The sequence below is a fragment of the Pogona vitticeps genome, chromosome 2, assembly GCF_051106095.1.
Source record: "Pogona vitticeps strain Pit_001003342236 chromosome 2, PviZW2.1, whole genome shotgun sequence".
Lineage (NCBI taxonomy): Eukaryota > Metazoa > Chordata > Lepidosauria > Squamata > Agamidae > Pogona > Pogona vitticeps.
The window spans coordinates 26,091,595-26,105,151 of record NC_135784.1 but is presented as its reverse complement, the minus strand read 5'-3'; the positions used below and the strand labels follow the sequence as shown (position 1 = coordinate 26,105,151).

Here is a 13,557-nt window from a genome sequence, read left to right as displayed (position 1 = left end):
TTCGGACTTTTGTTGGCAAGGTGATGTCTCTGCTTTTCAAGATGCTGTCAAGATTTGTCATCGCTTTCCTCCCAAGAAGAAGGCGCCTTTTAATTTCAGGGCTGCTGTCTCCATCTGCAGTGATCATGGAGCCCAGGAAGATAAAATTTGACACTGCCTCCATATCTTCCCCTTCTATTACCCAGGAGGTGATGGGACCAGTGGCCATGATCTTAGTTTTTTTGATGTTGAGTTTCAGACCGTTTTTTGCACTCTCCTCTTTCACTCTCATTACAAGGTTCTTTAATTCCTCCTCACTTTCTGCCATCAGAGTGGTGTCATCTGCATATCGGAGGTTGTTGATATTTCTTCCAGCAATCTTAATTCCGGCTTGGGATTCCTCCAGTCCAGCCTTCCGCATGATGTATTCTGCATATAAGTTAAATAAGCTGGGGGACAATATACAGCCTTGCCGTACTCCTTTCCCAATTTTGAACCACTCAGTTGTTCCATGACCAGTTCTAACTGTTGCTTCCTGTCCCACATATAGGTTTCTCAGGAGACAGATAAAGTGGTCAGGCACTCCCATTTCTTTAAGAACTTGCCATAGTTTGCTGTGGTCCACACAGTCAAAGGCTTTCGCATAGTCAATGAAGCAGAAGTAGATATTTTTCTGGAACTCTCTGGCTTTCTCCATAATCCAGCGCAAGTTAGCAATTTGGTCTCGAGTTCCTCTGCCTCTTCGGAATCCAGCTTGTACTTCTGGGAGTTCTCGGTCCACATACTGCTGAAGCCTACCTTGTAGGATTTTGAGCATAACCTTGCTAGCGTGTGAAATGAGTGCAATTGTACGGTAGTTGGAGCATTCTTTGGCACTGCCTTTCTTTGGGATTGGGATGTAGACTGATCTTTTCCAATCCTCTGGCCACTGTTGAGTTTTCCAAACTTGCTGGCATATTGAATGTAGCACCTTAACAGCATCATCTTTCAAGATTTTAAATAGTTCAACTGGAATGCCATCACCTCCACTGGCCGTGTTGTTAGCCAGGCTTTCTAAGGCCCACTTGACTTCGCTCTCCAGGATGTCTGGCTCAAGGTCAACAACTACATTGTCTGGGTTGTCCGGGATATCCAAATCTTTCTGATATAATTCCTCTGTGTATTCTTGCCACCTCTTCTTGACGTCTTCTGCTTCTGTTAGGTCCCTCCCATTTTTGTCTTTTATCATGTTCATCTTTGCGCAAAATGTTCCTCTAATATCTCCAATTTTCCTGAACAGATCTCTGGTCTTTCCTTTTCTGTTATCTTCCTCTATTTCTTTGCATTGTTCATTTAAGAAGGCCCTCTTGTCTCTCCTTGCTATTCTTTGGAAGTCTCCATTCAAGTTTCTGTAACTTTCCCTATCTCCCTTGCATTTTGCTTCCCTTCTCCTCTCTGCTATTTCTAAGGCCTCGTTGGACAGCCACTTTGCTTTCTTGCATTTCCTTTTCTTTGGGATGGTTTTCGTTGCTGCCTCCTGGACAATGTTACGAGCCTCTATCCAAAGTTCTTCAGGCACTCTGTCCACCAAATCTAGTTCCTTAAATCTGTTCTTTACTTCCACTGTGTATTCATAAGGGATTTGGTTTAGATTATACCTGAGTGGCCCAGTGGTTTTTCCTACTCTCTTCAGTTTAAGCTTGAATTTTGCTATGAGAAGCTGATGATCAGAGCCACAATCAGCTCCAGGCCTTGTTTTTGCTGACTGTATAGAGCTTCTCCATCTTTGGCTGCAGAGAATATAATCAATCTGATTTCGATATTGCCCATCTGGTGATTTCCATGTATAGAGTCGCCTCTTGTGTTGTTGGAAAAGAGTGTTTGTGATGACCAGCTTATTCTCTTGACAAAACTCTATTAGCCTTTGTCCTGCTTCGTTCTGAACTCCAAGGCCAAACTTCCCTGTTGTTCCTTTTATCTCTTGGCTCCCTACTTTAGCATTCCAGTCCCCTAGAATGAGAAGAACATCTTTCTTTGGTGTCAGTTCTAGAAGGTGTTGTAAATCTTCATAGAATTGTTCAATTTCAGTCTCCTCAGCAATGCTGGTTGGTGCATAAACTTGGATTATTGTGATGTTGAATGGTCTGCCTTGGATTCGTATTGACATCATTCTATCATTTTTGAGATTGTATCCCATTACAGCTTTTCCCACTCTTTTGTTGACTATGAGGGCTACTCCATTCCTTCTACGGGATTCTTGCCCACAATAGTAGATATGATAATCATCTGAGCTGAATTCGCCCATTCCTGTCCATTTTAGTTCACTGATGCCCAGGATGTCGATGTTTATTCTTGCCATCTCCTGTTTGACCACCTCCAGCTTCCCAACGTTCATAGATCTTACATTCCAGGTTCCTATGCAGTATTTTTCTTTGCAGCATTGGATTTTCCTTTCACTTCCAGGCACGTCCACAGCTGAGCGTCCTTTCGGCTTTGGCCCAACCACTTCATTAGCTCTGGAGCTACTTGTACTTGTCCTCCACTCTTCCTCAGTAGCATGTTGGACGCCTTCCGACCTGAGGGGCCCAGCGTCATATCTTTTAGCCTTTTGTTTCTGATCATGGGGCGTTCTTGGCAAAGATACTGGAGTGGCTTGCCATTTCCTACTCCAGGTGGATTGCGTTTAGTCGGAACTCTCCACTATGTCCTGTCCGTCTTGGGTGTCCCTGCACGGCATAGCCCATAGCTTCTCTGAGTTACTCAAGCCCCTTCGCCACGACAAGGCAGCAATCCATGAGAGCTGGATCATAAAGAAGGCAGACTGCCAAAGAATTGATCCTTTCGAATTGTGATGCTGGAGGAGACTCTTGAGAGTCCCCTGGATTGCAAGGAGATCAAACCTATTCATTCTGAAGGAAATCAACCCTGAGTGCTCACTGGAAGGACAGATCCTGAAGCTGAGGCTCCAAGACTTTGGCCATCTCATGAGAAGAGAAGACTCCCTAGAAAAGATGCTGATGTTGGGAAAGAGTGAAGGCAAGAGGAGAAGGGGACGACAGAGGACGAGATAGTTGGACAGTGTCACCGAAGCGACCAACATGAATTTGACCCAACTCCGGGAGCCACTGGGAGACGGGGGGGCTGACATGCTCTGCTCCATGGGGTCATGACGAATTGGACATGACTTAACAACTAAACAGCAATGAAGCCAGACTTATTTGAGCACAATAAAGCACAATCCTGGGTTTGAATATAATTGTGTTTGATTTGTCAATTTTCTGGTGCAAATGGAAGAACTGAAGTTTATTTATTTATTTATTTATTTATTTATTTATTTATTTATTTATTTATTTATTTATTTATTTATTTATTTATTTATTTATTTATATCCCGCCTATCTAGTCACTTAAGACCACTCTAGGCGGCTTACAACAAGCATGATACAATATATTTAAAACAGTTTTAAAAAGGGGACAAACTATGGACAAGATGGAACAGACATTAGGAGAGAGGAAAAAAGAGGGAAAATCAGGAATTGGTTGAGGGGAAGGCCTGCCGAAACATCAGTGTTTTTAATTGTTTTTTAAAAATAGCTGGAGCAAAGAAGTTTTTGCTGAAGGGTAATATCATCCTGGATTTCCCCAGTTTCTCTGTGGGATGCAGTATAGATAGGTAGATACAAGCTGCTCATTACTGTCATCATGACAATGTTAAAATGAGATGAAACACTGTATAGTTTGTAATGTTTTCATTCATTTGAGAGAAGCACCCAGTTACTTACTGATGAGTTTAGAAATGTTCATAACTCTGGTTGCTTCTTGTAATACCTTCCCTAACACTCTAGACACACAACAGTATGGTAAAGTCACTTTGATTTCTGTTTCATCTTCTCCTTTTTCTTTCATGTAAGCCTGGCTTTATGGTGATCCTCGACAAGTTATTTATCCCAGGAATTCAACTGGAGCCTATTGTGGAATTGGCTCTAACAGGTGGGTTTGAAGATCCATTGGGAGGGGAAACCAACACTAGTGGATCTATTGTCACAGGGAAGGGTTTAGTGAGTGCTTCTTTCAGGACAATAAGTTCATATTTGTTAACAAAAGAAAACAAACACAAAAGATAATTTCCCCCCATTTCTGTTTGTTCCTGAAAGAGAGACTCTGAAACATGAATAGATCATGGGTAGATCAAAGGTTTGTGCTCTTTCGTGTTTCTTTATTTTGTTTTACCTTTCCTTCACCCTTTGCCTGTCAAATCACCCTGGAAACATTTTATCTAATAGTGTTACAAGAGCTATTGCCAGCCACAAATCAGAATGTCAAGACCGTGGGGAGCAGGAATTCTGAATCTGTAAAAGGGCATGAATTGGTTCATCTTACGGGTGGAGTTACTGTGTGCTCCTAGCACTTTCTATCTTGGATTGTGTTGCCTGCCTGCCTCTGTCTTGGATCCTTTCAAAATGTTTGATTTTCCCCTCTTTATTTGGGGGGGAGGATCCTCTCCCCAATTTCTTTGGATTATTCTTGCTGCCTGGCATCTGTTGCAAGACAAAACATCAAGCTATCTCAAGGAGAGAAATTTCCCCATATTCTACTAGTTTTGGTTTGAGAAGGGAAGCTTTGATTCTATGTTTTACCTTAGCATGCTCGTTTGCTTTTCTTGTTTTTTTGAGATGGCTTTGTAATTGGCAGGATTGTACCACAGCATATAAGAAGGGGAGAAGGAAGATAGGTAGAGACAAGCTATTTGTATCCACAGTGGTGCCCCGCTTGACAACGATAATCCATTCCAGAAAAATCGCTGTTAAATGAAATTGTCGTCAAGCAAAAAAAAATCCCATTGAAATGCATTGAAAGCCGGTTAATACGTTCCAGTGGGGAAATACCTCATCGTCCAGCGAAGATCGCCCATAGAGAACTGCCGATCAGCTGTTTAAAATCGCTATCTTCCGAAGCAGGGGTCCGGAAAGCAGCCATTTTGAGAAGGGAAGCCAGCCATTTTGCAAAGGGACGCCATTTTGCGGAGCTGAAAAAACCATTGTTTTGCGAACAAACGGTTCGCGAAGCAGGGTCCTAATCAATGTCAAGCGAAAAAACCCAATAGGAACCATCATTTTGCGATCGCAATAGCGATCGCAAATAACTCATTGTTAAGAGGTTTCGTCATCAAGTGGGGTCGTCGTCAAGCGGGGCACCACTGTACTATTTTCTACTGCTATTTTCTATGATGCCTAGATGACATTTTGCTTCTGCCTATTAGCAGCAATCATTTTCCATGACCTTACAGAGTTTTCTGTTCAGCCTACAGTGACATATCTTACGATTGCAGTTTGTGTGATCTCCTGTGATATGAGGTGTAGGGATACCTACCTCCTTTTCATACATTGGATAGCAATTCTTGGTCATGATTCTTTTTTTAATGAAATCCAATTAGCACAAGACAACAAAGGAAAAGGTGGATTAGCGCTCAGCTCTTTACTCTTTCTGTTCTAGGACTATTTTTTCTTATGCGAGAACATCATTCATTGGCTCTCCCATTCCCAAAAGCTGTCAAAATAATCCCACAACTTATTTTAATTTTCATTGGTCTGTGGAAAAAGGTTTGCCAAATAGTAAGATGAAAGTGACAGGATATATCGAAACAATGGGATATACATTGTCCAGTGGTGTGGACTAGGACTCAGGAGAGCTGGGTTCAAATCCTCGCTCAGCCATGGAAAATTTCCAGAGGTGGGAGGAGTACTAGTAAAGCCACTCCTTAAGTATCTCACTTGCATTGAAAGCCCTATTAGGGTTGCTATAAGTCAGTTCTGACTTAATGGGACATAATAAGGATGAAAGTGACAGGATTTGATTTTTGATGAAAACTGGAAAATGTGCTCCCTACGAGCAGCACGTTTAGCTCTTAACCTGGTAGATTGTAAGGAATGAATTCCTTTTGCACTAGCCGGTGGTTCCCCACTTTGGGTCCCCAGATGTTCTTGGACTAAAACTCCCAGAACCCTTCACCACTCGCTATGCTGGCCAGGATTTCTGGGAGTTGTAGTCCAAGAACATCTGAGAACCCAAGGTTAATAGCCACTGCACTAGAGTGTTTTTTAAAAAATGAAGGACGACCAGAGATATAGCATATTGATTGTTCTCAAAATGGTGGTTTGGAGTGAATTTAGCGTCAGTGAGGGGGGAAAGGGGCAATAAATATAGTGGAAGATTGAAAAGGGCAGAGAAATTGGTGGAAAAAGAGGACGGAGAAAGGGGCAGATGTTATGAGAAAATGTTGTTTTCAGCCTCTGTGTAGGTGGGGCACCAGAGCATCCAGAATAAAAGATATTGGACCTGGGGAGAAAGAGAACAAACTATCCAATATAGAGAAAAAGTATACGGAGGCACTTCAAAAGAACAAAATCCTAACCATACTCTTTTTTCCCCATTCCTTTAAAAGATTTAACATGCTTTGTTTTCCCTTCTGTTTGCAGTGACAAACCTTACCTTCTCTATTTCAACATTATGAAATGCGTCATGGGTTTGAACACCATGGTAACGGCCATGAATGGGCTTCAGTGCCCTACGACACAGGTAGGATACGGAGCGATCTAGGCTCCCAGGGAAGTGCAAAACTGAATAGGTCGGTACAGGGTGTGGGCCACCATGACCGAGGACATCTTGCTTTAGTCTCTCTTGCTTGCCCTCTCTTTTTCATGGTTAGATCTATATTTAACTTCATGGGTAGAAGTTCCATTTAGGCTGCATTAACAGAAGTATAATCTCCAAATCCTGCGGGGCACTAGTTCCCTTCAATTCAACACTGGTTAAGCCTCACCTTGAGTACTATGTCCAGTTCTGGACACCACACTTCAAGAAGGATGCTGACAAGAAGTTCAGAGGAGGGGCAGGATCTCTTTTGAATCATCCCAGAGTGCAGGACATGCAACAAGGGGCTGACGGTACAGGAAGCCAGATTTCGGTTGAACATGAGGAAAAACTTCCTAACTGTTAAGAGCAGCATGGCAATGTAACCAATTACCTCAAGAGGTGGTGCGCTCTACATCTGACATCTTTGATTGGTATTCCTGCATTGAGCAGGGGGTTGGACTTGATGGCCTTGTAGGCCCCTTCCAACTTCCTGATTCTATGACTCCAAGCTGCTCTCCCCCCTCCCCATTTTAAGAACATACCAAAAATACACAGGGCTACATATGTTCCACAGAGCTCTGATCTTCAACAGAAGGAAATGGGTTAGATATCTTAGGAGGAATAGCTGTGGGGCGGCTGCCGCCATTCCACCACATTTGCCACCTTGGGCAGCCGCCTCCTTCTGTCTAAGGGTCGGGCCAGCTCTGCTGCACATATTGAATTTCTAGGCTATTATAGAGAGTGCCTTAAATGGAGGCTGACAAGAACTCAGAACATGGATTGAAAAAAGCTATTATATTATACTTGATATGGGTCTGCTCGGCAATGTGTTTCATGTTGATAAAGCACTCACTTTTTGTGACATGATATGCAAAGCCTTATTGCCCTTAAGCTCCGCCTCTTACCAGATCTGCTGCCATGAAACTCAGCCTTTTCTATGCTTAAGCAAATTACAAACCACACATCCCAGCTGGAACATTCTCAGAAATTCCACTGAAAGCAATCTACAGACTTTGTTTACAAGGCTGCTAGTGTATCCGGGAGGTTCTTATACATTCCTCGCATTTTGCTTAAAGAAAAAAAGGAACCAAAGATTCATTTACACAGTGATGGAATGGGACGCAGAAATCTTTTAACTACCAGCAGAATGCCTGGGAGTTCAAATTGTCAGTAGGTTTTGGTGGGGGTCATTTTTTAAAAAAAATCAAAGACCATCCTATCGCTTCCATGGCTTCACTTCAATGAAAGGGTTTGCTTGGGAGCCTTGGTGTGGAAGTAGGAAATGTTTAATTGCTGAAAAATGGCGGCTGCTACTGCTGATGTCATCAGCCTTACGTAGCCTACATTACAGTAACAGGATTTGAACTTGTGGGTTATGCCATCACTTACAATATGTTACTTCTAAACAGTGAGGCACATCATTAATCTGTCTGGTTGTAGCAGTGATTAAACTGTGTTGAACTCCCATAATCCCCAGCTCTTATGCTAATGCAGAGATTCTAGGCAATGTAGTCCCAAACATTTGGTAAATACAGTTCTTCATGATTTCAGGTAGACAAGGGTCTTCCTCAGCCCTCCCCAGGGGATGTAGGAAAGGAATCACGGGGTCTGCTTCAAGCAAAGCACATCCTTTGTTATCACTGAGCTACAGCCCTTCTGTTCTGTGGGTCACGCCGCTATAAAAAGAGGAGCTGGACCAGTTTTTCAAGGTGCTTTGTCCTAGATGAAAAATAAATGCAAGCCTGGCAGATATAGGTGGGTAGGTATGACAGAAGTAGAAAAATATATTTCTGGTCAATTTGTTGTGGTGGCATGCCATCAAGCTCAGATCTCCTGAGTTTTAGTTTATTATTCTATCTCCTACACTACACTGGATTAGCTTTTGGACTATAGCTTCTAGAATCGTCTAGCCAGCATACAGGCTGGAGGGTCTATTACAGTCCCCAAAAAGGGAAGATCTGGAGTATGGGGCAAGTCTTTCTAGAAGCCAAATGTGGTGATCAGGAATTCTGTCACATTCATTTCGGCAAAAATGAAAGGGGAAAAAGAAAAGAGAAAAAGAAGAGAAGAAGAAAGCGAAATGCTGCAGCACTTCAAAGACTAACAAATGTATTTCATTGTGAGCTTTCGTAGATCAAAACCCGTGTTTGTTCCATGGTGGTGATTAGCAGATCCTAGCTTGGGCAATAATCTCTAGGCCTAGTAGACATGACTGTGACAGGAATGCTATGAGTCCTTCATGGGACTGAGATCCTGTGAGGTGCTACAATAATTTGCCTTTCCCCTTATTTTCCCCTTCCTTTTCTCCCCCACCCCTTACTTTTGTCAACATGCCAAGATCAGATAACATAACTACTGCTTTGGACAATCGTAGAATCAGTTACTTCCCAGATCCTTGCTGAGTTTATTTTAATTCTCCATTCCCCCCCTTCCCCCTGCTACAGATTTGTGTCTCATCCTGCCCAGACAACTTCTGGGTGGTACCACCAAATGCCTTCTTCCCTCCAGGCATGGTCGGTTATGCGCCTCCTTCCGAAATATGGAACCAGTCACTGTGTCAACCTAGCATTGACCTTCAGACAACCAAACTGGTAAGTGATGAACCGTGCCCACGTCTTGTAATCCCACAAATATACCAGGCGGCCCTGTCATTAGTTAGAGTGCACAGGCCTCCAAATTATGTGGGAGCATTTAATTCTGGAAATGCCTGGGAGAAGAGATCCATCCTATGCCTGCCACATCACTTTAGTGGGGACCTGTGGGTGGCTCGTGAGACATGGAGATAGATCCCTCATGAGCACCTGAGCTCACCCACTCACACCATGCAACAACAATTAGAATTTGATCAATTTTGTCAGGCTGAATTTAATGGAGAATCTTAAATCTGTATTCTCGAAGGCTTTCACGGCCGGGATCTGATGGTTGTTGTGAAAAGGACAAAAAGCTGTTTCCCACAGCTATAAATACGCAACTATCCAACAAACAGCAACAGAGCATGGACAGAGTTCCTACTTCAGTCCTCTGAAGTTGCCGGCCACAGAGACTGGCGAAATGTCAGGAAGAACAACCTTCAGAACATAGCCTAAGAGCCCAAAAAAACCCACAACAACCAATCTTAAATCTGTTATTCTTTAAGGTACTTTTGCCTTTGTTCTTGGTGGTGTGCTATTTTGCTGTTGTTGTGGTTATACACACTAAAACAGCATAACACAGCTCCTTTTTTGAAAACTGGTCAAACCGGGTGTAAGATTCTGGGAGCTACTATCCAGAAAAAGGCAATCTTCTCCCATTTCTTTATGATCCATCCTATTTAGCTGAACTAACACTTTAGATTAGTGGTCCCTTACCTTAGGTCAGTGGTTCCCAACCTTGGGCCTCCAGATGTTATTGGACTACAACTCCCAGAAGCCTTCACCACCACTTCTGCTGGCAGAATTTCTGGGAGTTGAAGTCCAAGAACATCTGGAGGCCCAAGGCTGGGGACCACTGCCTTAGCTAATCCAGGTGCTCTTGGACTGCAACTCCCAGAAACCCTGGGCAGCACCACTGGTATTGAAGGCTTCTGGGAATTGCGGTCCAAGAACACCTGAGTTACCCAAGGTTGGGAACCCACTGCTGTAGATCATTTTCAAGACTGCAGAAAAACAACAGCGCACCCTATGAGTCGGTCTCGTCTACGGTATGAATGTTATCTCCCACACTTCCTCCTCATCACCAGCTCTGGCAGTGAAGTGGCCTTTCCAACTGTGAAACAGCTCAGCAAATGATCAACCCTTTTGTCTTCTTTCCAGACAGCATCGGAAATTGTCAGCCGGCAGCTTTGTCCTGAATTCACATTCCCGAGCCAGCCAAGTAAGTGGCTAATAGGCAGGCCAGCGACTCTGTACTTCCTGCTGGGACTCCCCTCTGCCTCAATGGGTTTTAGGGAAAGGGAGGACTCTGCCCCCGTTCCTTCAGCCCTAGAAAAGGAAAGGCGACACCAAAGAGAGAGGAAAATGCCCTTCTTTCAAAGCAGGCATTGGCAAGTGGCAAGGGTCCACATGTACACCCCCCACTTTGATCTTAGAATTTCCCCCCTACCGCTATTTCTTTAACAAAAATCCTAAAAGTCCCTTTGCACGTGCCACTGTGTGAGCAAGGCCATTTTACTAGGGTTCCCCACCCCCACTGAGCCCTTTTTGGAGACCCCAAAATAAAACTGGAGGTGAATGGAATTCTCTAGAATGGCTTCTGGGCCCCTCAAGAATGGGGAAACTATCCCTCATATGGCCCCGTAGAGGACGCAAGAGGGCTCTTTGAGGAGTTTTTCTTTTTTCAAATGGGATAGAGAGGCTTGGGGTTCTTGGAGGTGCCCAGTGGGACCCCCAAGGTTGCCTGCGATCTACAGTTTCCATTTTGCCCATGCCGTATTAAAGGAGCACAGGTTCCGTCTGAGGTCTTAAGGCGCCCTGAGGAATTTTGAGTGTCTGGAAGGAGAGAAGATGTTGTGGTCTTGCGTTTCCTCTTCATTCCCCAGAGATTCTAGATCTTCCAGCAGTGTAAGGAGAACTGATTGAAGGAAGCAACGTTGTTCTTCTTCCGACCTGAGGAATGAGATCTGGGTTAGTACAGGAGGGGATGGAAAGGATTAGCTGGAAAAGTTTAGGGCTCTTGCTTTCAGAGTTCCTCATCTATTACAGCTACACCTAATCATTCAAAGTTTTGCTTGAAAAGTTGGATTTCTTGGTTCTGTGGAGATTTGAGAATTACTTTTTTTTTCATTCATAAAGCTAGGTGTGTATATCCCGTGTCTGTGTAGTTTTGCTATTGGTGTTTTGACCTACAGATACTAGAGACCCAATGCCCCGTATGACCATCAGTCATGCTGGGTAGGGGATTCTGGGAGTTGTAGTCCAAAAAGTAGTGTTTCTAAGCCTTGAATCTAAAGAGGATTTTGATGGGTCAGACTGGGGTGAGGTTTAAGCATCCCATCAAAATTCAATTAAAATACTCCCCCTATGAAATGTTGACTGGCCCCTGAGACATGGGGGCGAAAATGACCCTTTCTTATTCAGAATTACTGTAGTCCTAATCTGCACCCAATTCTTTATACAGTTCTTAATCGCTGTTTCCCTGAAATTAACATCATTGGGGCCAAGAACTTTACTCTCGGTGGGATGACACCAGAGAAAACGGTGGACTCCATCAAGAATGGCACATCGTAAGTCCTTCATTTCATCCATCATCTTAGCCAACAATACTACAGTCCTTGGGCAAATGATTAATGTGGCGACTGGTTCTGATTCTGTGCCTTGAAAATACAACAGTATAAAAGATGGAACAGGACAAATACTCCGCTTACCGCTCAGGATCACAGCATAGAAGTGGCTGGTTACGATCAAGGTGGTTGGTTATCTACAGCTAGTCCATTTTTTCATTAATGAGTCACGGAGGTACCATTTAAACATCATAAGTAAATCCAAAGTTGCTTATTTACTTATTCCATTTGTCTTATTTCTCTCAATAAGAGGACACAAGGCAACTGTAATGTAATTAGGTGTAATGAGGAACCCCTTAGTCACTTTCAAACCTTACTAGTTCACAGCATTGTGAGTCATTTTAGAGGCCTCTTTTTCCAGTAATTTTTCAGGTTACATGCCGTTCTCTTGTAAGTAGCAAGGGTACTATTATTTTGGATTTTTTCCTTGTAAATATTTCCAAGGTGCAAGTATCAGAGCTGATCCTTAGAAGGTATGACAGAATATTTCCCTATATTTTCCTAGTCTTTCAAGAAAGACAACTTGATGGATTAACAAGGCACAACAGATCAAGGGACTTGACAGCAACCATAACAATAATGCCAACTTTGCAACTGGGAAGTGATGAGCCACAGGATTAGTTCCTTTTAATAATGCCATGTTTTGAGTTCTTTTGGGCGTCAGTGGCTTAAAGTGTGGCATAAAAACTGGGGAAATTCCCTTAAAAATGAAGTAACTCAAAGGTGTTACTCATTATGCTAACATAAAAATTGTGACTGTACTTAACAATTATATAGTTGTTGAAATGTGACTTACTGTATTTTTCTGTGTATAAGACGCCCCAGTGTACAAGATGCCTCCCCACTTTTCTAACACCAAATTAAGAAATCAATATTTTAAACATAATTGGGTAATATTTATATTCCAGTACTGTCATACTATGCAACACACTTTAACTTTATTCAGCCTTTGGGCTCAGAATGCTCGGACATTAGGAGTCCCTGTTGAATCTGAGCCTTCAGGCTCCACCTGCAACGAGATGTGCTCCAATTGGTTTGTTCAGCATCAGCTGACTTCAGTTCCATAAGGCTTGTGATTGAAGGAAGCCTGTTTGCAGAGGCAAGGTATGGGCCATTTTGTTCTCTCCTCGGTTTACTTCCGTGTATAAGTTGTCCCTCAATTTTGAGCCTTAACGATTTTAGGAAAAAGTACTGTCTTATACATGGAAAAATACAGTAGTTCTGCCTTCATTACCTGAAAAGTAGTTCTAAGTAACTATGTTAATGTAATTAGTTACTTACAATGAAAGTTTCATTTTCAGACTGCTAGCCCCAGAATCTTTTAGTTCTCTTGTCCTGAGTTCCCCTCTAATTATTGCTTTTCTTCTTTGCTTGGGCAGCCAACTTGAAAAGATTCTTAATGCTAAAGATATTGGATTAAAGATCTTTGAGGATTTCACACGGACATGGTATTGGATCCTAATGTGAGTAGCGAGAAGTGCACAGTGGATGAAGGGCCAGTGGCCTTTTGGGTATAACCAAGCAGAAAAAGATTGATGTTGGTCCTGTATGGTTATCATCAGAGCCTATACTGTATTTATATAAATCCATATTTATATGTATATAAATAAATAATAGATATGTGTTTTCTTTGCAGAAGTTTGAACTGGTTCACTCAGAGTTCAACATCCTGGTTTTCTTTATTTAAAAGCAGATCAAGTTTCTAGCCCC

General features: G+C 42.8%; 1 protein-coding gene across 1 annotated transcript in view; it reads left to right on the top strand.

Annotated features, from left to right (window-relative positions):
- Positions 1–13,557, top strand: part of SLC44A4 (solute carrier family 44 member 4) — a 58,817-nt gene that overhangs the window by 28,818 nt on the left and 16,442 nt on the right. The window contains exons 4-9 of the mRNA XM_072988790.2: positions 3,869–3,947; positions 6,434–6,533; positions 9,035–9,181; positions 10,382–10,442; positions 11,685–11,790; positions 13,227–13,310. Coding sequence (XP_072844891.2) covers positions 3,869–3,947; positions 6,434–6,533; positions 9,035–9,181; positions 10,382–10,442; positions 11,685–11,790; positions 13,227–13,310 — 577 coding nt within the window. The remainder of the gene's footprint in view (positions 1–3,868; positions 3,948–6,433; positions 6,534–9,034; positions 9,182–10,381; positions 10,443–11,684; positions 11,791–13,226; positions 13,311–13,557) is intronic.